This window comes from Cyanistes caeruleus, chromosome 13, assembly GCF_971803275.1.
Source record: "Cyanistes caeruleus chromosome 13, bCyaCae1.hap1.1, whole genome shotgun sequence".
Classification (NCBI taxonomy): Eukaryota; Metazoa; Chordata; class Aves; order Passeriformes; family Paridae; genus Cyanistes; species Cyanistes caeruleus.
The window spans coordinates 2,570,051-2,590,607 of NC_141713.1; the positions used below are offsets into that span (position 1 = coordinate 2,570,051).

General features: G+C 47.0%; 1 protein-coding gene and 1 long non-coding RNA gene across 2 annotated transcripts in view; one reads left to right on the forward strand and one right to left on the reverse strand.

Annotated features, from left to right (window-relative positions):
• IGDCC3 (immunoglobulin superfamily DCC subclass member 3) overlaps positions 1 to 11,368 on the forward strand; it is a 96,189-nt gene extending 84,821 nt beyond the window's left edge. Inside the window, exons 8-14 of the mRNA XM_086848789.1 lie at positions 3,240 to 3,487; positions 4,037 to 4,201; positions 8,920 to 9,108; positions 9,363 to 9,467; positions 10,450 to 10,588; positions 10,802 to 11,009; positions 11,093 to 11,368. Coding sequence (XP_086704915.1) covers positions 3,240 to 3,487; positions 4,037 to 4,201; positions 8,920 to 9,108; positions 9,363 to 9,467; positions 10,450 to 10,588; positions 10,802 to 11,009; positions 11,093 to 11,257 — 1,219 coding nt within the window. The 3' untranslated portion in view covers positions 11,258 to 11,368. The remainder of the gene's footprint in view (positions 1 to 3,239; positions 3,488 to 4,036; positions 4,202 to 8,919; positions 9,109 to 9,362; positions 9,468 to 10,449; positions 10,589 to 10,801; positions 11,010 to 11,092) is intronic.
• A 297-nt stretch (positions 11,369 to 11,665) lies between these two features.
• LOC147650650 (uncharacterized) overlaps positions 11,666 to 20,557 on the reverse strand; it is a 29,537-nt gene continuing 20,645 nt past the window's right edge. The window contains exons 3-4 of the long non-coding RNA XR_015275730.1: positions 13,349 to 13,481; positions 11,666 to 11,831 (exon numbers count right to left, since the gene is read on the reverse strand). This is a non-coding gene — a long non-coding RNA (uncharacterized LOC147650650). The remainder of the gene's footprint in view (positions 11,832 to 13,348; positions 13,482 to 20,557) is intronic.

Consider the following 20,557-nt stretch of genomic DNA (forward strand, 5'->3'; position numbering starts at 1 on the left):
CAATGCCTGTCAGGGCATTGTGTGGAGATGTGAAGGAGCCCTCGGCTCGCCGAGCGGCTCTGGTGACCAGCAGAAAGCCTTCTGGCATCTCGCCTCGTCTGACGTGCTTGCGGCGCTGCCAGTCTGGCACTCGCGGGAAAGTTTTCCAGCAGCAGATGTCCCAAAGTGACAGATTTTTTTCATGTTGATGGGAAGAAATAAAAGGACACTGCATATTTCAGATGGTTGATGCACAGAGATGCTCTGTGCCTTCTCACACGGCAACTACCGATTTTCCTTTTGTTTGAGCTTTCTTTAAAAAAAAAAAAAGACAAAAACCAGCATAACCTGGGACTGAACACTGGCCCTGCTGCAGCACATCCTCCACATGCTGGGAGGTGATTCTCACGGAGCTGGTGTTTAGATGCTGGGCATTCTGTTCACCAGCTTCTCCATGCTCTCATAGCCAAAAATCCAGCTGTTCTAATGTCCCATTGCCTTTATATCATTCTAGGTAACATTGGCTCCAGGTAACGGATGGCCAAGGCTCTTACTGCACAGCACATCCAAACACAGCCAAGGAAATCTCAATGAAAATGAACTTTCTGAAGCTTGAAGCAACTTTACAGCTATGTTCCATGTCAACTTTGTAGAAAATACTCTATTTCTTTTGACTTGACTGGGTGACAGAGACTCCACTCAGCTCCAGTGGCCAAGTGCCATCCTTCCAGGACCACTGGCATCCTGCACATCATCTGTGTTCCACATGAGGAGCTTTGCTCACTCCCAGATCCTCCCAGGAGAGAGAAGTCTTTGGCTCCAGAATCACAGCACTGCCATCAGGCTCCTTGCACTGTTTTTTCAGCCTAGCTCCCCTCCTCTTTCCTCCACATCTTTTCTTTAAGCAAAGCAAGTAAATGCACCTGGAGGTGGCGGAGCCTAAATACTCCTTGCTCCAGATCTGCTTTGTGTTTGGGAAGCTTAAGGCTGCTCTTGACCCATGTGCCAGCCCAGCCTGGCTGCTCTGGGTGCCCAGATGCACAGCAGCCACATGGAAATAATCCCTGCATTGACGGGACAGAAGGAAGTGCTGCTGCTCCTTCCACACATCTGCTTTGTGCAGGGCTGGGAGTGCAGCTCTCGGATGGCGTAATCCTGCCTTCTGCCATCTGTCCTCGCAGGAGTCAGCCCTTGTTGACACAGCTGAGCCACACATTGGGTCCTTCCTCCCCACGCCCTCTCCCAGCTCTGCCTTTCTCCTTCCATTTAATCAGATACATTGAGCCCGTGGCTATGAGAGGAGCTTAGGGCTGATTCTTGAAAATCACCATATCAGCTGAAACCATCACATTTGATATTCCATTTACAATGTTTCCAAGGAAACAAAGGCACAGGACATAAATAGATGACTGTTAAACATTTGCTCACTCACCATGGCCCCCGATAATTTGCAAGGCAGAAATAGGAATGTTAAATCAACAGCAATAATAAATTTTAATACAGGAAGGCCAATATTTTGCTGCAATTAGAAGAAGCATTTGTTCTGACACACAGGCAGGCAGTGGCAGGTTATTTATCATTTCTACTTCCAATGTTCAATTTTTCATTTACATAAAAGGCAGCTTTGATTGTGATCCCCAAAAAGCCTTGAAGTGCCCCCTGCATCAGCAGGGATGCTTGGGATTTACTCATGTGCAGTCAAGTTCCAGATCCACCTAAAATTTACTGCAGGAGAAGAAAGTAAGTGATTTCTCACTAGAAGCAAGGAGGGGGTGTGAATTTAGTTAGGTTTGCATCATTTGTTACAGAAAAGTAAAGAGCTCTGTGAGCTTCTGAAGTTTTCCCAAGGATGTCCAGTGTGTGAGAACACCCTCCCAGGACCAAAGGCATTGTAGGCAGATTTTACCATAACCTGAGCTGCTGCCTCAGAGTTGGGTAAAAAACATCTTCAGTGTCAAATCTGCCCTTCCAGCTCCAGCTCAGAGCTGTACCCAGTGGTGACAGTGACCACCTTAGAAGTCATTGCCTGAGAAGGGAAATACACTTAGTATTTATGAATTAATTTATTTATTTAGGAGGCCTTGTGTCTGATGGATTCACATTGAATCATGTTGTTCCTGGCTTGACTTTGAGTGGAGTTTCATTGATGGGTCCCTGTTTGTAAGCAGATGTTGTTAAGAAAAGCTGTTTTGCACATTCAAATAGCAAGACAGAGCTAATGTGGCACACAATTATTTCTGAGTCAGTATTCGCTGGTGTTGTTTTACAGATATTGGGTGGTGTAGCCTTTGAGCTAGCCCTGAACTTGCTCCAGTTGTCCACAGCCATTGCTGGAGGGGCCTGCAGTGCAGAAAGGGCCTCCACTCCAGTTCATGTGGCCACACGTACTCAGGTTATCCCAGCGCAGAGATGGGCACCATGCTCAGGAATATGTTCATTTGGGAGGCTGGTACATGGCTGGATTTCTCCTGCTTTAGGGGATGTTTTCCAGGGTAGCCAGTGCCTGTCCTTTCTAGGATGCACATAAAACAGCATCTAAACCTGATACGGAAGCCCCCAAGAGCAGGCTGAGAGAACTGTTCTGGTTGTTTCCTTGGAGGGCAGCAAGCTTCGATGCACTAGCATCAAAACTCCACTCAGATGTTCTGCAGACAAGACCTGTGACTTGCTCATAAGCTTTGGCTTTTGGCTCATGGTGATGATGTTTCTGGAAGTGCAGAAGTGGGAGCTGAGGCTATAACCCTGCTGGATAAATCAGCTAATCCCAGTGTTACCCTAAGACAGCTTTAATGTGCTGTAATGCAATTAGAGCATCACCAGAGGGCTTTCTGGCTGTGTTTGATTAGACTTGGCTTAGTAACCATGTGCAGTGCCTGGATGGGTCTCACTGGTATGTACTGGAGCTAAGCCAGTTAAAGCTGTTTTGGGTGTGTGGATGCACTTCGACAGAGCTGGCTCTGTGGTGTGGCTGGGATCTTCTGAATCCACACCTTTAGATCCTGCTGGTCCCTGTCCCACCTTGTGTCCACACATGGCTATACTTGAACCACAGAATCTGCAGGTTGAGATGGATAAATCAACCCAGTCACGGGTTCCAGGGAATGACACATCCACCTCCTGGACTTTTCCTTCTCCAAAAGCCCACAGCTTCCTGAATAGCTTTCTGTGGAAACAGAGGCTGTGGGATGCCCTGCCATGGGAGCCAGCACAGGGACCATGGCAGTCAGTGTGATGCTTGTCCCTCTCATGTCCCCACACAGCACTCTCTCCATCTATGGGATCAACCAGGCGGATGAAGCCATCTATCAGTGCCTGGCCGAGAACAGCGCGGGCTCCACGCAGGCCAGCGCCCGCCTCACCGTGCTGTGGGCTGATGGGCTGCCCAGCCCTCCTCAGGGCGTGAGGGCAGAGACTGTCTCTGCAACCACCATCCAGGTGTCCTGGGAAAAGCCCCTGCAGAACACCAAGGAGATCATTGGCTACGTGCTGCACATCCGGAAAGCTGCAGGTATGGTGCTACACCCACTGCCCAGAGCACCCTCAGCCTTCCTGTAATTTAGCAACATGGCCCACTAGGTAAAACCAGGTCTGCACTGTAGTGGTCCATGCTGCCATCAGTGTTTTCTGTTACCTCCCAGTTTCTGAAGGGCAGAGATGAGGCTTTAAATACATTGTAAATACCTGCAAATACTAAATACACCATTAAAGGTGTATTTAGGGTGGGGTGGATGAAGCCACATAGTCAAATCTTGCTGCCCGTGTAGCTCTCTGGCAAAGCATGCAGAAATCACAGAATCATAGGTTGGGGTTGGAAGAGGCCTTAAGAATCATCCAGTTCCAACCCCTGCCACAGGCAGGAACATCTTCCACTAGACCAGGTTGCTCAGAGCCCTGTCCCTACATTACCAATTTCAACGGCCTTGAAATGTAAGCAGAAATGTGTGTGAGCAGGCACATATCCACCCCAGGGACCAAAATTACTGCTTGCGACATCTATTTATTCTCTTTACCTCTTGCAAAGAAGAATTGCTCAGTTCTCTGTCCCTTTGCATTTCAGATCCCGTAGAGATGGAGTACCAGGAGGCTGTTAGCAAGAGCACCTTCCAGCAGCTAGTGACTGATCTGGAGCCCTCAACCAGCTACAGCTTTTATATAAAGGCTTACACCTCCCGGGGTGCCAGCAAGGCCTCAGAAGTCACGGTGGTGAGCACGCTGGGGGAAGGTAAGGAACACTTTGCACAGGGACCCTCAGATGCTGACGCCCGCTGTGCGTAGCAGCCGCGCCGCTCACCCCGACACCGCCCCGCAGTGCTGCAGCACTGTAGCCTGTGGTGCTGCTGCTCCTTGTTCCTGCTGCTCCTCCTGCTCTGGGATATTGTGTAAAAAAACTCACTTGTATCGTTGCAGGGGGGTTGACTGATTAAACACAGCATCGCCTCTCCCAGCTGATGTTGTAGCAGGGGGTGAGTGCAAACTTGCCTGGCCTCGTGCATTGCAGCTGCTCTGGGCTGTTCCTAAACTCCTTGCTAAATGCAGACTTCCTGCTCAAGCAGCATCTCATCATCTTCCAGCAGCTCTGGTACTCACAGCTCTTACTTGATAAGTGCCTGACTTTTAAAGATTTTATTATTTTCTGCTCTATCCAGGACAAATCACACTAGAGCTGAGCTGTCCTGACCTACAAATCCCTGCCCTGGAGCAGCTTTCTGTTTTAGTGGGAAGTTAGGGTGATCTCTAAGGCTTTTTTCCCTGACTTGGCCACCAGTTAGCTTCCCCAGTAAGACAGTGGGTGTTTTAATACAGGACCCTTGCACACAAGTACCAGGTAGAAACCACAGCCCCACTGATATGTCAGTGAGAACTGGAAGAATGTTTTCCTAGAGACTCATCTATTTCTGAAACCTTGGTTGTCTCAGATATGGAGACTAATTTCTTAGGAATCATTCTCATGAACTTTCAGTAATTATGAATTTCCAGCTGAGAGGGCCTTGGGTGTGAGGATGTTATTTAGAATCAAATGGAAGTGTGCTGACTTCCAGGTGGGGGATCCAGTTCTCATTCTGTTCTCAGTCCTTGCAGATATTTATTACAGAATTTAAGCAAAAACACCAGTAAATCCTCGCCTGCTGGGTTGTTGCTCTGCAAGTTTATTTTCCTTGGTACCCTGCAGGGAATCAGTCACCCTTGGAGTTTGTTTTTTCTTCCAATTTAGAGGCAGAAGGATGGGCTAAGGCAAAGCTTGAAACTCCTTGACCCGATGCTCTGAGTTCAGCCCCAGGAGCTACAAGCCAGCCATGCTCTATAGAGCTTGGTGACTCTGCAGAAGTCCAGGTCAAGTGAGAGAGGACTTTTTGTCATTATTACCTTCAATGATGACAGGAATAGTTTGGGATCTGGTAATGGGATCATAAATTTCCTGGCTCTCTGAAGTTTTAAGGTATCTCTGTCCTGCTAGCTTTTAAAAAAAGCTTGTCCTGGGTAATGAAGCTTCAGGAATTAGCTCCCTGTCCTGGATGGACAAGCTGGCATGGTTCAGATCACTCAACCCCAGCCTGTGTTTGCCTTGTAGGAAAGTAAAAAGATATTTAAAAGCCTCAGTTCTGGCTTCATTTGTTTGCTTTGCTTCACTCGGGTGCCTGTTGCCTTCTGCTCATAGAGGAGAGAGCAGCTCAGAGAGCTGGGCCCAGTGGCTTTTGTCACCAAATTCGGGTTTCACTGCAGATCTGCCTCTTCCCATGGCCAAGCCGTTTCACCCTGTGCCCTCCCAACATGCACAGGAGAGCTGCATCCCCCCTGAGCTCGGGGAGCCCCTGGATCTATGCTAACAACCTCAGAAAAGGATGGATATTCCAAGGTGCCATATCCAGCAGCCAGGAACAGCTCAGTGGAACCAGGGCAGCAGAGATGCTGCCAGCTGGTTGGAGTGACCATGTTATGTTGGTATTGTTTGGAGCAGGAATATGAAATACTCTTCAGAAAACAGAGGAGCAGGCTTGCTTTTGGCTCGGGGCCATCAGCTTCTCAGGGCTGGCAATACGCGTGGCAATACGTGCACTTGGCTGAAGCCTTTGATGCTTTCTAGAGACACAGTGCTCCTTCCTTTGTGCTGATTTTGGATGGAAAGTAGAAGGGAAGACTCTGTAGAGAAGGGACTTGAGTGAACCTTGTCCTCCTCAATAAACCTCATTCTCTGGGAAGGCCCTCCTGCCTCCTCCCTGTCATTCTCCTTTACGCCATTTCACAAATGCCGTGGTATTTTAAATCTCAAACGCTCTCTGCTTCATTAAGCAGCACACACTCCTTGTTCTTGTCTTTTAATGCTTTTTAGGGTTTTCTCCAGGACTTTTTGACATTTCTCTAGGATGAAGACTGTTCCTTTAGTCATCTTCGGCTAAAGACACCTTCAAGAAGAAAGTTCAAATGACCTGGGGAAAATTCCAAACAGCACAGAAGAGGAAAACAAGTATCCCAGCCCTTAGCATGAGGGAGATGCCTCACTTATATTAGCTCCATATTATGTCTAATATATACTTCTGTGAAACACCTATCTGCTGGTGTGTGTATATATATATTTACACACAGACAGATATATTCCATTGTATACACTTATTTGTGTAATCACATTATAAACAGCACATGCATTCTGCAAGTGCATATACCTATAATCGGTACTATACATATATATATATATATATACACTCAAAGTTTGAATAAATACCGTATATTCCATATTTTGAAGGAGAGATATTCTTGTGGTTTTTATTAAATGTAAGGCTCTGCAACCATAAAATAAAGCCAACTCTTCACAATCAGGATGGCCCACATCAGTGTTTCTTTGTCATGGGATAATGTGGTAATTTCCCTCTCTGGTGTTCTCACCTGTGGCTGGAAAAGTGATGCTTTAAGCAAGGGTCAAACTTCTCAGAGTGGGGATTTTGCCCTGGAGGGAATTGGGAGAATAAGAAAAAAGGAGTATTTAATTGGATTGCAAAAATACACAGCCTTGTATTTTTGGGAAGAATGGCACATTCTGATATAAATAGAATTTACTCTGTGTTTTGCACCCAGGAAATGTTAAGTTCAGCCTTCCCAGCGATGAAGTCCACAACAGAATAAATCCTATCAAAGAGGAATACTTCAGCCCATTTTTTTTCTTGGGCAGGATGAGAACTCATTAATGTGACCCAGAACACTGGGTCTTTCCTCCTGAATCCACGTGGAGACATGTGGCAGTCAGCAGGGACTTGTTCGTCTCCATGGGCTTATTCAGAGGACATCAAGCAAAGCCCATGCAGCCTGAAGGAGGGCATCACTTTGGGAAGAGACAGAATTGCCCAGACCCTCCTGCTCAGCTGGGGAGGCATCCATCCTCCCTTCCTCTAAATGTCCTTGTGGGAAAGCTTGAGCTCTCAGTACCCAGGAAAAGGCAAATGGTTGTGCTGTGCAGTTTTACTGTTAAATTGAGGAAATGCCCTTTTTAGCTCTCATCAGTCTTAGACTGACATGGCCACGTTTCATCTGCTTTTCCCCATCACTCACTAATGGTTGTGCTGAACTCTCTGCCAAAGGCCAGGTTTGCACTGCTCATCCTTAGAGACCCTTTGGGGAGAAACAAGCCAGAAAGCAGCTTTGGTCCAGTGCAAGCCCAGCAAGCCTTATATGTGGGAACTGCTGAGCTTGTAATCATGTGGGATTGGAAAAATAGCTCTCTCTTAAAGCCCGGAGGCTGCTGGAGAAGTAGAGCTGTTCTGCTGGGTGATCTTGCTGTGGGGTGAGCTGAACTTGGTGCCTGGTGCCCAAAAACTCTTCTTCCTCCTGGTACTGGTACTGGAGCAGAGCCCTGGGCAGGGTAAGAGTCTGCAACGCCTCATGATTTGCACCTTCTGGATGGTGCCAAAGTTTGGGGAACTGATGGAAGAGTTTAGCCTGGGGGTGTTTTGTGGAAATGAGAAAAAAATCATCAGTGAAATGTCCTGCTGAGATAGATCTGGTATTGGTGTGGTCAGTGTAGGAGAAAGGGAGGGAGGCAGAAACATGGGCTGTGTGCCCCAGTGCTTTCCAGGGCATGAGGCTGGGCTTGGGGCAGTCAGCTTTGGAAAACCCAGGTATCACCAAAAAAATTGGCTTTAACTTGCAGGTCTTTGCCTCTCAAGCCAGACCACTGGGGCAGGATGGAGCCAGGCAGCTTTTTGGGGACCTGGAGAGGGAATGGTCTGACCCCCTCTGCAGCACACCCCGAGAATAAGGGCAGGGTTTTGGGGCATTGACTGGAGCATGTTCCTGATGGACTTTGAGTCAGCAGCAGGGACATCTCCCCAGCTAATCCCCTGTGTACCCCTCAGGCCAGGTAAGTGCCTGCCTCCCAGAACATGCCAGCCAGGGCTGTGCAGAGATCTTGGGCTGTTCAGCTGTTTAGGGCTGTCGATGAAGATGCTCTGGTTCTCTCCTGAGTCCCCAGCACAGTCACAAACCTCCCTCCTAAAGCTGATGAGGAGAGCAAGCCCCCTGCAAGCTAGTACTGGTACCTAGCACACTTCTAAGATGGATGTCTCCAGCTCCATCCCTTCTGGTTCCTTCCTCCCAGGGGGATTAATCACACTGAAAGGTCTGTGCCTCAGGGTGAGGGCAAAGAATTGGAATTTGAGAACACATTGCCAAAGTTGCTGCATTCCTACCCTGACCCGGCCAGACTGAGCATCATATTGCAGCCGAAAGTAGCTTCGGCTTGCTGATCTGAGCAGAGGGAACCCTTGCAAACTCCTGCAGCTTCCTGAAGAAGTTCAAAGCTGTTAAACCAGATTCTGGTCTGCTCAGATTTTTCTCAATCTCATCTGGCACATTCCTTGGTGCAGTGACCGCAGGGAAGGGCTGCTGGGGCATTTCTCATCATGCAGACTGCAAAAGCACATGCAACACACTGTCTTTCTCTCTCTGTTTCAGTCCCAGCCATGCCATCCCTCTTTATTAAAGTCATTAATAGCACCACCGTGCAGGCAACGTGGGAACCTTCCATCAAACTGGGCCAGCACGAAGGCTTCAAGCTGTATTACCGCAAAGTCCACCTCTCCCAGTACACAGGTCCAGTGCTCCTGGCCAGCAACGTCACAGCCTACAACATTACCCACCTGGGTGAGTATGGTGACACCTTGATCCATGTCCCCTCACCCCCAGTTGTGATTAGCAGGAGAGAGTTCCAATGTGTAGCCCAACCCCTAAATGCTGCAGCTCTCACCCAGGTTTTGTGGGTGCATTCCCAGCAACAGGTACTTGTTTGCAGTACCTTGTGTATATTTGGTAAGATGTTCTTTTCCCAAATAAGCATCACTGGGGAGATGAGGCTCATAGTTACACCTGAACTGTCCCTCTTGTGTCCCCTGGGGCAGACGCGTCGGTGGTGTACGAAGTCAAGCTCCTCGCCTACAACCAGCACGGGGATGGAAACTCCACTGTCCGCTTCGTGTCCCTGAGGGAAACTGTGGAGAGGACAGGTGAGATGGCACCTGGGTCTTGGTGCTGACATGGGAAACAGCTCTGCAGGAAGGTGGTGAAGCCAAATGCATCCTGTGTGCCCCATTACTCTCATCTCATCTTCAGCCACTCATTTATTTTCAGCATCACAAATAATGCTGAGGCAAGACTCTGCAGGGCTGGGAGCACCTGGATGGCTTTTTTACCAATGGGGAGAAGACAAACCAAATGTTTTGCACATGCCAGGTTTGTCCCCTAAGCTTGAGACAGAAGTGAGGCTATGAACATGAACAACCCCCATGCATAAGGTACCAGCTGCCATCCTCAGGTGAGACACAGTGCACTGAGCATCTCTGCTCTCCTGGAGCTCTCCTGGATATTTTGACCTTCACTGGTGAAAAGGGAGGATGTGTGGCTTTGGAAAGGGAAATGGCTGCAGAGCGTGAGCCCTGTATTAAGTGGCAGCAAAGGAGAAACCTCTAGAGGGAATCTCTTAACTGATCACACCTTTCATATTCATCTATGTGTAAAAAACATCCTGCTGCTCTTGGAAGCCTTTTAAGCCTCCAGTGGGAATACCTTCAAGAGATAGTTATTACTCTTCTGTCTGTGCTGGAGTAAATACTAATCTCACTGGCATCTGTCTACTCCATCAGGTTTCAGCCTGCTCTGATGTGGTGGCTGCCTCTTACCTCCCACTTTAGCATGAGGTATTGCAAAAATTAACATCAGAGGGTTTTTTTTTCATTAATTGTATCTAATGACAGTAGCCAGGTAATAGGGCTGGCACACTACAGATATTCCAGTCCTGTGCTTGCTGGAGTGCTAGGAGCAAAGGAGGTGCATATGCAGGCAGTGAACCCCTGTGTCCCATGTGGTTCTCTTCTTCCCATACACAGCTCCCAGCACTGCCCAAGGCTCTGACTTTGGCTCTGGGCTCCCCAAAAGCTGGAGGAGCAATAGAAGAGTGGCACCACTGACCTCTCCTCCTTTCCCTGGCAGTGCTGAATCCTCCCTGTGACTGCATGAAGGACGAGCAGAACAATAAAACCTCCACGACTGGCATCATCATCGGGATCCACATTGGTGTCACGTGCATCATATTCTGCATCCTGTTCCTTATGTTTGGGTACCGAGGAAGGTAAGGATGCTAATGCCACTGCTCACAAGGGGTCATGGTCCCTCGTACTGTGGATGTGCCCACCTGAGTCTCACATCCCCAGTGCAATGTTCGACTTTATAGGATGGATTAAAGGATGAAGCAATGTAGCACAGGGATAAGGCAGATGGTAGCTTGGGGGAAGGAGGATGAACCACCTCTCTCACTCTCAGGCTTCATCTCTTTATTTTTTAGACTACTGATGTGCAAAAATGTGCAGGAGCAGCTGTCAACCCCTCAGATTCCCCGGAGCCAGCGGAGTGCCACAGGTCTTGTCCTGAACGGGGCCACTCGCAGGGACAGGGACGACCGGGACTTGAATGGAAAGCAGCTGGATATGAATGAGCTGGAGAGGTTATTCCCAACATCCCCATCCCAGGAGCAGCAGGAGAAGGGAATAATGGTAAGTCCAGCAGAATGGGAGAACATCTGGCTGTGCATGGGGAGCTGTCACTGTCACTGCATTGTCCCATTCTCTCTCTCCAGTCGGCTCACAGCCTGTCAGCCCCCCACGATGAAACCCAGATCTCCACACTCCCTCTGGATGAGTTCAGCATCATTGAGGAGCAGCCAGACCCACTCCCAGAAAACCCCCATGGCAGCAGTCCTGCTGCTCTGGCTCCTGACCACGGTCCTGCCAATGAAGGATAAAACTGCCAAGACTCGAAGCCTCTTGTAGGAGTTACCAGAAACCAAACCTGCAGCTGGTGATGTCTTTACGAGTTGTCAATCTCAGGTCAATTGAAGATTTCTATGGTCTGATTGTTATTTTTTTGTTTTGCTTTATTTTTATATATATATATAAATATATATATATATATGTATGTATACAGCCTTTTGGAAACTCTGTGAAGTTTATCTTTCTGACCTCTCTCGAGCCTCTCAATGTTGTTTCTTCTGATGACGGCTCTCTGGAGACTGGTCACGATGGATTTTCCCCACAGCTGCTATGTAACAGACTCCTTGGCAGAGTTTGGCAAACTCTCCAGTCTCTGACAGACTGGGGATATGGTGGAGCTCCCATCTCTTGGCATCCCAGACTTTTTCCTGATCAGCAGCTTTAGGACTACTTTTTGGATTTATTTTTATTTCCAGAAGACTGGATTTGGAAAAATCCTTCTAACTTGACTCCAAAAATCGAGGCCCAGGAAGGCTGTCTCTCCGTGGATTTGATGATTTTGTACACTTTCGCTATTTCTCAGGATACTTTTTTTGCTGATTGACTCTAAATAATATGAAAAGAAAAAGAGAAAAAAAAAAGTGTGTGTGTGTCAAAGGATGCCTGAGGGCTACTGAAAGACTTGGACAGACAACCCGAGTGAACTCAGAACCTACCTCAACCGGAATGAATGTCTTCTGGGAAGCAGAAATACCTGCGTCTTCCTTCACGTTCAAACAAACAAGTAGCATAGCACTTGGTCAGTACAAGCATGGTCCTACCTCAGCAGTCACGCTCTGTACCTGCCACCTCGGTGGCTTCCTTGTCGTCGTTCCCATGTAAAGCACTTCCAAACCTTTGAAAGCAATGTTCTACCTCAAGTGTGAGAGAAACTCGTGTGTGAGTGTGTGTGTGTGTGTGTGTGTGTGTGTGTGTGTGTGTGTGAGTGAGTGTGTGTGTGTCCTCTCTCTCCCCCAGTTCCTGCCTCTCCCACCCAGCCCCACATGAAGCACGGTGCTTCACTGGTGTTATGAGCTTTACTTTTGGGGGCTCCGGTGTGATTTTGTGTGGCGGAGATTTGTGTTGTGGTTTTTTACTTTAAATTGTTGGGGCTGTCACAGACAAGCAGTGCCCTGTGGCTCCCTGGCACCACTGCCTTTCCAGGGCTGATTTGGGCACTGGTCCATCCTGGTTTTGAAGGGTTGGGGTGCTCAGATGCCAATGCTCAGGCCAGTGCACCCTTCTGCCCTGGCCGATTTCCAGCAGGATGATCTATGGCGTGTGCTGGCACGAGCAGCAAAACACCCTTGGGAGGTGGGAACCTGGACATCACTGTCTTGTCCCAAATCCCACCCTGCTATCAGGAGCACCCATGGGGAAACCCCAATAGAGCACTTCCAGAGCCCCTTGAGACACTACTGAGCTGCCCCCAGCTCCTCCAGAGCCTTTCCAGCCACAGGAGAACGTCCAAAGGATGAGTGGAGCCAAAGAAGGCTCAGTTCCCTGGGAGGGACAAGGCAAGGAGGATGCTGGGGGCTGCCAGAACTGCCCCTTCCCTGTGCCCAGGGTGGGCAGAGGAGCTGCTGACACCAAAGAGAGGGTTTGCCCCCTCCAGAGATCAACCACCAACCTGACACTGTGGAGGTTGGGTTGTCCTGGCGTGGTGCAGCCTTGTGAGTCAGTGTGTGACTGGCATTGTCCGTGGGTGAGATGGGGGCACACACAGGGGACAGGGACACCAGGTGCCAGCTGGTGCCAGTGGGCAGCCCTTTCCCTGCTGTGTGAGGTGGTTAAATCCAGGCAAATGTGAAGGTTTGACCTCTTTGTGTACGTGGTTGTAAATCAAATGTTGCTGTATTTGCAAGGACAGTGAAAGGAATCAGGAAAGGAAATGAGTTTAAAAAAAGTATTAATTGTATTTTTTTAAATGGTACCAGTGGGAGAGTCCCTTGTGTCAAAAACACCCCCATCACCTGTCCAGCTGGCAATGGGATGCAACCAATGGCTGTGTAAATAGTACAATATACAGGAGGCTGAGCAAATGCCTCTTCCCTGAGCTGAGTTCTGGTGTTGGGCAGGGTTACCTGGGAGCAGGACTCTGTCCTTCCATGTCACCTCATTCAACTTGGCCCAAGCAGATGCAGTGGCACCAACCTCAAGAGCAAGAAGCTGTAGAGACTCAGTGTTCCTAGCCCTCTTCCATTAAAATTCCTCCTCCTATAGACATGATGCAGAACAGAAAAGATGCAAAGAGTTAAATTTTGGCATTAACATCCCCAAACAGCCTTTCCCCACCCCACCAAAGAGGCTAAGTGGGTTGTCAGACGATCCCTGCTCACACCTGTGATCCTGGACCTGGAGACAGCCTGGGAAGGGACTGTGTGGGGACACCACTGTGTGAGACCAATAGCACAGCCCACCCCATCGCAGGAGCCAGAGGATGCTGGGGTTAGGGGAAGGCAGGAGGGAGGAGAAGACACCAAACAGCTCAAGTTATAACCTCATATCAAAGACAACATGATCCTCTCCTGCCATCCCCCTCCCACTCCAGCCTAGTTTTTATTTTTATTGTTTTTATGTGTGTGTAACGCCGCCGTTCACATTGAATAAGTACCGTTGCCAAAGTGAACACAGAACCTAGAGTAGTGTTCAGCTCAGACTTCTTGGAGCTGTGAACATGCTATTAATTTAATATCATATTATTGTGATATTGTAATAGTAACAAGTATTTGTCACTACTTCCTTTTATTAAAGGGAAATGCTGTGCCATTTGACTAGTTGAAATACAATAGTATGTCCGAGTAGAGTTTTTTCTTTTGTTGTTTTTTAATTATGCAGAATCATGGTGGCTTAAACCAATGCAGATTCTGTGTTGGTTTGAGATGGTTGAAGATGGATGTAAATCTTTAAAGACTATTTTTTAGATGTTTAGCTTTTCCTGTTTTTTTGGTGTTTCTTTTCCGCTCTTGTTAATTCGTACCATTGGGACCTAACACAGATGGTTGTGGCAGCTCAGTCCCTGAAGGGATGAGGCTGAAGTCTGGAGATCCACGAGGATCCATGGTCTTCCCTAAATTATCTAAGTTCACCAAACTGGGCAAAAAAACCCCACTCTGTTGCAGGAAAAGCAACACATAACAGCAGCACTCGCTGTACTGCAGTGCTTGAACTGGGCTGGAAGCAAAGCTGTCCCAACCCAAAACTTGGGAAAACATCACCTAGCGTATATCTGGCCCTTAATCTGTGAAATGAGAAGGAAAAAAGAATATAAAAAGAGCTTGTGTTTGGTTTCAGCCTGTGGGACAGTCTGTACATTCATCCAAACTGCTGCCCTGGTTTTGAAATAAACCGATGGAATTTTATTCTGTGTTTGGGGCACAATTGTACTCAAGCAGACAAGTTGTCCTTGGATGACACATTGTATTTGGGTGGATATGGGACAGCAGGTCTCCATGTGTTGCAGATGTGGGCTGTGTCACAGGAAAGGGGTTGAGGCATCATTTGATGGCCCCAGACCAGAGGCTGAGGCAGCCAGACAGTCCCAGGGTGGTTCCCAGGCCTTTCACCGCTAGCGCCTGCCTGCCAGCCAAGGACAGCACTCCCTTCACACTCCTTTACACACCACAACATTTAAGGAACAGCTTGCTGGATTTCTTATTCCCTTTTTTTCCCCCCACATTTTCCTGATGGGAGGAATCAGTTCTACCCAGAGATAAAACCACTGGATGATGGGCTGGTGTTGGATCCAGTGCAAACCGCTGGAAACTGCCCATGTTTGGGGTAGGAATCTCATCCTATAGTATTTTTCAAATAATTACACTAATTCAACCCGTTGCCTTTTCTCAGCTGATCCCAAAAACCCTCTTATTTTCTGGCAGTGGTGAGATGAAATTATAGGAAGGAATAAATATCCAAAAGCTGATTTAATTTTTTTTTTTCATTTTTTTCATTTTTTTTTTAATTTTTGGTAACCCATAATGGGCACAACCTACTCTTGGAGATCTCAAATTAACCAGAGATGGCTGCTTCCTCAGGGATAGTATCCACATTGTCTTTAGTTGAACAGGGAATAGTTTTATGCTGTGACAGGGTATTTACACACTGTTGGATTCAGGTATTTATTTGTCAACCATTATCTTTCTTCTTCCTTGTTTTGTAAAGGTGCTGATATATTTAAGTGCTGGACCAGTTTGGGAATTTTAAAGCTTCCACCCAAAATTTTACCAAGGGACTGTAGGTTTTAAGTTGGCAATAAAAGAGGAGAGAAGCTCCAAAGTGCTGTTGCCTCTGGATAGTGAAGGGAAGAGTTTTGCTGCCTGTGGGGGTGTTCCTCTGGGATAACCATCCCATGGCATTTCAGGGGGGCTCAGTGCAGTGTCCAAGCCCCCTCTGACAGCACTTAAGTCTGGGAAAATTGGTTAAAAAAAAGGAAATTAAAAGCTTATGAAAACAAACGGGGGGAGCTCCTCGCTTCATCTGTGCAAACAGTGTGAGGAAATCTATCCCTCCCTGTGCACGCCGGAGCAGGCAGGTTACAGATCACATTGAGCAACTTGATGCCGGTTCATTTATTCCCCTCACCCGCCAAATTAAAAAAAGGGAAAGGAAAAGGAAGGTGCCTGGGCTGAAGCTGCAGGTGGGGAGATGAGGATGAGTGAAGCACCAGCACCCCCAGCTGAAAGCACTGCTGGCACAGGGCCATGGCACTGAAACCCCCTGGTACACTGGGAATCAGGGAAATGGCTCCAGGTTTACTCCGAGGGCAGAGCCTGGGCTTTGGCATCATGTGGGAAGAGGGGACGGGGCCGGTGTGAAGCCCAGAGAGTCGGGGACAAGCCTGATTTCATGGGGCTTTGGATCAGGGTCTGACTTACAAAGCAAAGAGGGATTTGTACTTTGATCCTATTTCCATCATTTAAACTTGCAATATCTTTATGTTTGTAAGAAAGTCGTAATAAAACCAATTCGAAACCTTTGTCCCAGTTCTTTTTGGGAATCAGCTGTTAGGAGTAATACTAAAAACCCAAATTGCAAAGCACTTTTCTACTGTTTATTTTCTACCTTTCTTACTTTGAATTGTCTTGATATTGAAATCCCACTGATCCCACGATTGTTAGCTCTGTATTAAAAAAATAATAATAAAATAAAACCCAGGTTTTTGTAGTTTGCTCTGTTTAGATTTTAGCCTGTGGCTACTTGTACAAGAAAAATAAAACTAGAATAAATGAGCCAGTGTGGGGCTTTTCTTTTCACATACAGGGCTGTGTGTGTGGGGATTGTTCAGGGCAACTTGGGCATCACCATTTCAAATGGATGGCGATGAATCTGGCTCCTCTCAAAGAGCAGCTTCCAAATTTCAGCATTTAAGGGCTGAGGGGTTTTTATTTTGATGCTTTGCTCATGAAACTCCAGCCAAGCCATCAGCAGAGCCCTGCTGGAGCGTGGAGGCTCTTTGGGAGCAGGGTGAGGTCTTGGCTCTTGCTCAGCTATTGCTGCAGCTGCTTTTCCTGCTGCCCCATCCCTGAAGTGTCCAAGGCCAGCCTGGATGGGGCTTGGAGCATTCTGGGATAGTGGAAGGTGTCCCTGCCGATGGCAGGGGGTGGGAACAGAATGATTGTTAAGGTACCTTCCAATCCAAACCATTCTGGGATTTGAAGGTGTATCCTTGCCCCAAAATGGGCTGTGAACCATGAGCCACCCTCCTGCCACTGTCCCGTGTGCTGCTGCTGTTGCAGCCCTCGGTGCCAAAGGACAGGCAAAGTAGAAGCTGTGGGGAATAAATGAGCGAGATTGAGCCCAGCAGCACTTTCTAAAGGGGTTTCAATAAGCAGCTGAGTGAAAAGTCACTTCAAACAACTCCCCGAAGCTCTCGGAACTGCTAAATTGCAGCATGGATTGTCTAAATATATACTTCATAATAAATACCAGCATAAAAACTGATTTTATTTCCCAGTGGCAACGCAAGAGGTGAAAAAAAGATCAGAGTGGGCTCACTTGGGGGATTTTCATGTAAGTTCAGTGAAATCTGGTACTGCAGATAGCAGCTGCAGAGCCAAGGTATTGTATAGAGCTTGTGGCTTTCATTAAAAAGGACTTTCCCTGCCTTCATGGCAATAAAAAAAAGGTCTGACAATATTAATCTGAAGTCTTAGAAACTAAGGAAATAAAAAACCCCAAGCAATACGTTTAAATCACTTTGATTTTGGGCTGTTGGAAATATTAAGAGCCCTCAAAAAAACCCTACTTGAGTGCTCAAAACATGTCTTTAATAGAAGCAATCTCCTTTTGACCATGTGCATTCAAACTTCTGCTGGAAACATCTCAAATCAACTCCTCAGCTACAGAAACACTAAAAAAAATTCAGTTGGGTGTTTCCAGCTCCAAACACCACGTTCCTGCCTCAGATTTCACTGGAGAAGATGTTACTGCTAATGTCCTAGTTATAACCCTGCCGACACAGGGAGAATTTATAATATCCCATAAAGTCCTAACTATTGGAAAGGTCATTTTGGCGTTAATACCACTTGGGCATCACCGCTTCATTTGCTGACACTTTTACAGAGCCACGCTTGATTCCAGCATGACTGCTGTAAAACCTTTACAGCAATGGCCTAAAGCCTCCAAAAACCATCTTAAAAATCAAGAGCAGGAACATCTTCATCAGCAGGTGCAGGTGGTTTGGAAAGGCTCTGCTCTCTCTCAGTGTGAGGTCCCCCAAAACCCAGGGTGAGCACCTTAACCCCCACAGTTCCAGGGGGGATTTAATCCTCAGATCTCATCTCCAGCCCTGTTATTCCCAGCACCTTCAGACCCCACCAGTGCTCGCTGCCTTGGCTAAATTAAAAGTCTCCTAATTTCATACAAAATTACCAACCCCTCGCCTTGCCCAGAAAGCCATTTCCTTAGTGCTAAAATAGCTAAATTAGTCTTGCTCTGCCTCGTAAAGGAGCTTGTCTTGTTTATTGAGCGATAAATATAAAGGTACAGTAACTAAATTCATCAGTCCCTAAACGCAGCCGTTGGGAATGGCCATTTCCACCATCCAATCTACGGCTGCATGAATATTTCAGAGTCCTTTTTCCCTTGGGTGCTCGCCTTATCTCTGGAGCCTGGATATTATTTTCTGCTTTTCAGCTTTTTGGATGTATTGGAGGAAATGTCATTATTTGGACCTGGGTGGATTACAGTTGACTTTCCTAAGCCAATTTATATTGGCAAGCTGCTGTTTTTAAAAACCCCTATAAATCACTCCCATGAATTTTAATAATATAACGTGGTTTCAAACATGCTCCCTTAATATGTGACACACTATTACAGCCGGCAATCGCTCCTCGGGTTGTGAACTCCGTTTTACCGTCACCTTCAGCGAGCGCTGCGGGGGACGAGCAATGCTTTGACCAGAATCAGGAAATATTCATTCCTGCCCCAAATACCTTGTCATTGCAGTGATTGTGACTTAACAGTGAGACCTTAAAGATGCTGGTGCAGAAATTGTGGGGATTAGGACTATTTGCTGATGTTTCCCTAAATAAAGATATAAGATGCAGATCCAGAGTGCAGCTCCAGGCTGCGATTCATGTCTCCAACTGGTCCAGAAGCTCCCACATTCCAGGAGACAAGGCTGTGCCTCCTCATCACCTATGGACTTTGATGAGCTCTGTCCTCTTCTTGTGCAGATTATATTCATTTTCTTGCCATCCCCATTGCAACAACTCCATGGTGTCTGCCAGCTCTCAAGGGGTGTCTGTCAGTGGAGAATGGTCTCCTGGCCAGAAGAAAAAGAGTTAAGAAGGAAAAGGAATAAAAGCCAGGGCAAAGGAGAGACCTTGGGAGGCCTTTGTCAAGGAACATCTGTAGATCATATGGAGGAATTGATCATGGGGTTTGATGCCCCACTGGTGGCACTGGTGATGTCCCCACTGGAGAGCTGCTTGTTCACGTTGACTGGTGTTAGTTGTACAGAACCAAAACATAAGAATATTCCAACTCTGGAAGTCTTCAAGGCCAGGTTGGAGCAGCCTGGTCTAGTGGAAGGTGTCCCTGCCCACAGCAGGGGATTGGAACTGAACGGTCTTTAAGGTCCCTTCTAACCCAAACTAGTCTGTGATTCTGTGACTATAATAAGAACATCTGAAGAAACAGGACCTTTAAGGGATGGACTAATTGCAGGCAGGGAAAAAATAATGAGCCAGACTTTGCTTTTGGGCTTCCAAAAGAAATGAGGGCTCCCCAGCACAGGATGCTGCAGGATGGGGGTAAAGGGGGTGCAAGGACCTCCTCAGACCTTGCCACTGCCTGCTCGGCTGCACCCAGCACCACAGAGACCCAAAGCAATCCCTGGTTTAATATTCTCGAGAGAAAAAAAAATAAAAATCCCATTTGTGCAGAGAGCAAACAGGCTTTTCAAAGGCTTTCACTGTGATGATTTCCCCTGAAATGTTGTCACGTTCATCATTAATCTATTTTTTCCCTATTCTGTAACTTAACCTGCGACAAGCCGACATTGTAAGTGCTTGATTTTCCAAGAATAAATTACAGTTTCATAAATGGTATTTTGCTTCGCTGCTCAATTTGCAAGTGAAATGATGCCAATTGCTTTGTTCACAGGATTTTATCTAGCACGAACAATACCATCCTCAAGATTTATTTATTTTTTAACCCTCAAGTTATTTTTGGAGCCTATGTAACAGGAATACATGGAAAAGTACACGACAGCCCATATGTTTTGGCATTATCGACTAACCATGAGCAGATACAAGGGCCCACGTGCCTATAAAACATAGATCTGGGAATGAGATGTCACACACAGAGTAAGACACTGCCCAAAGAGAAAATAATCCCTTAGATCAAAAATATTTACAGTTGCCCCATGCTGGGCTAGAGTGCCCTGAGTGACTTTTTATATGCATGATTTATGATTTGGGGCTGGGAAATCAGCCCCTCCCAGCTTCTCCCAGGGACCACCAAGCTGCCTCATGGACCAGCATATTCCCAATGGGGTCTCCAGAACACAGGGTCCCTCAGTCCTGTTGAAAATATGGGGTTTACACCCACTTTATTTTTTTTTTTTTGTTATATGATAAAATTATGAGAAATCAGAAAAAAAATTAAAGCACCTTGGAGCTATTTTTTTATATTATTATATTTTTTATACTATTGTATTTTTTAAATGCAGAGAAATCCTCCCTGCTGGGGACAGCAGCTCTGCCCACGGACAGCCAGGCCACACAGGATGGGACATGTCAGCATTAAACCCAGTAAAAGCCTTTCATCAAAAGAAGGAAAAGAGAGAA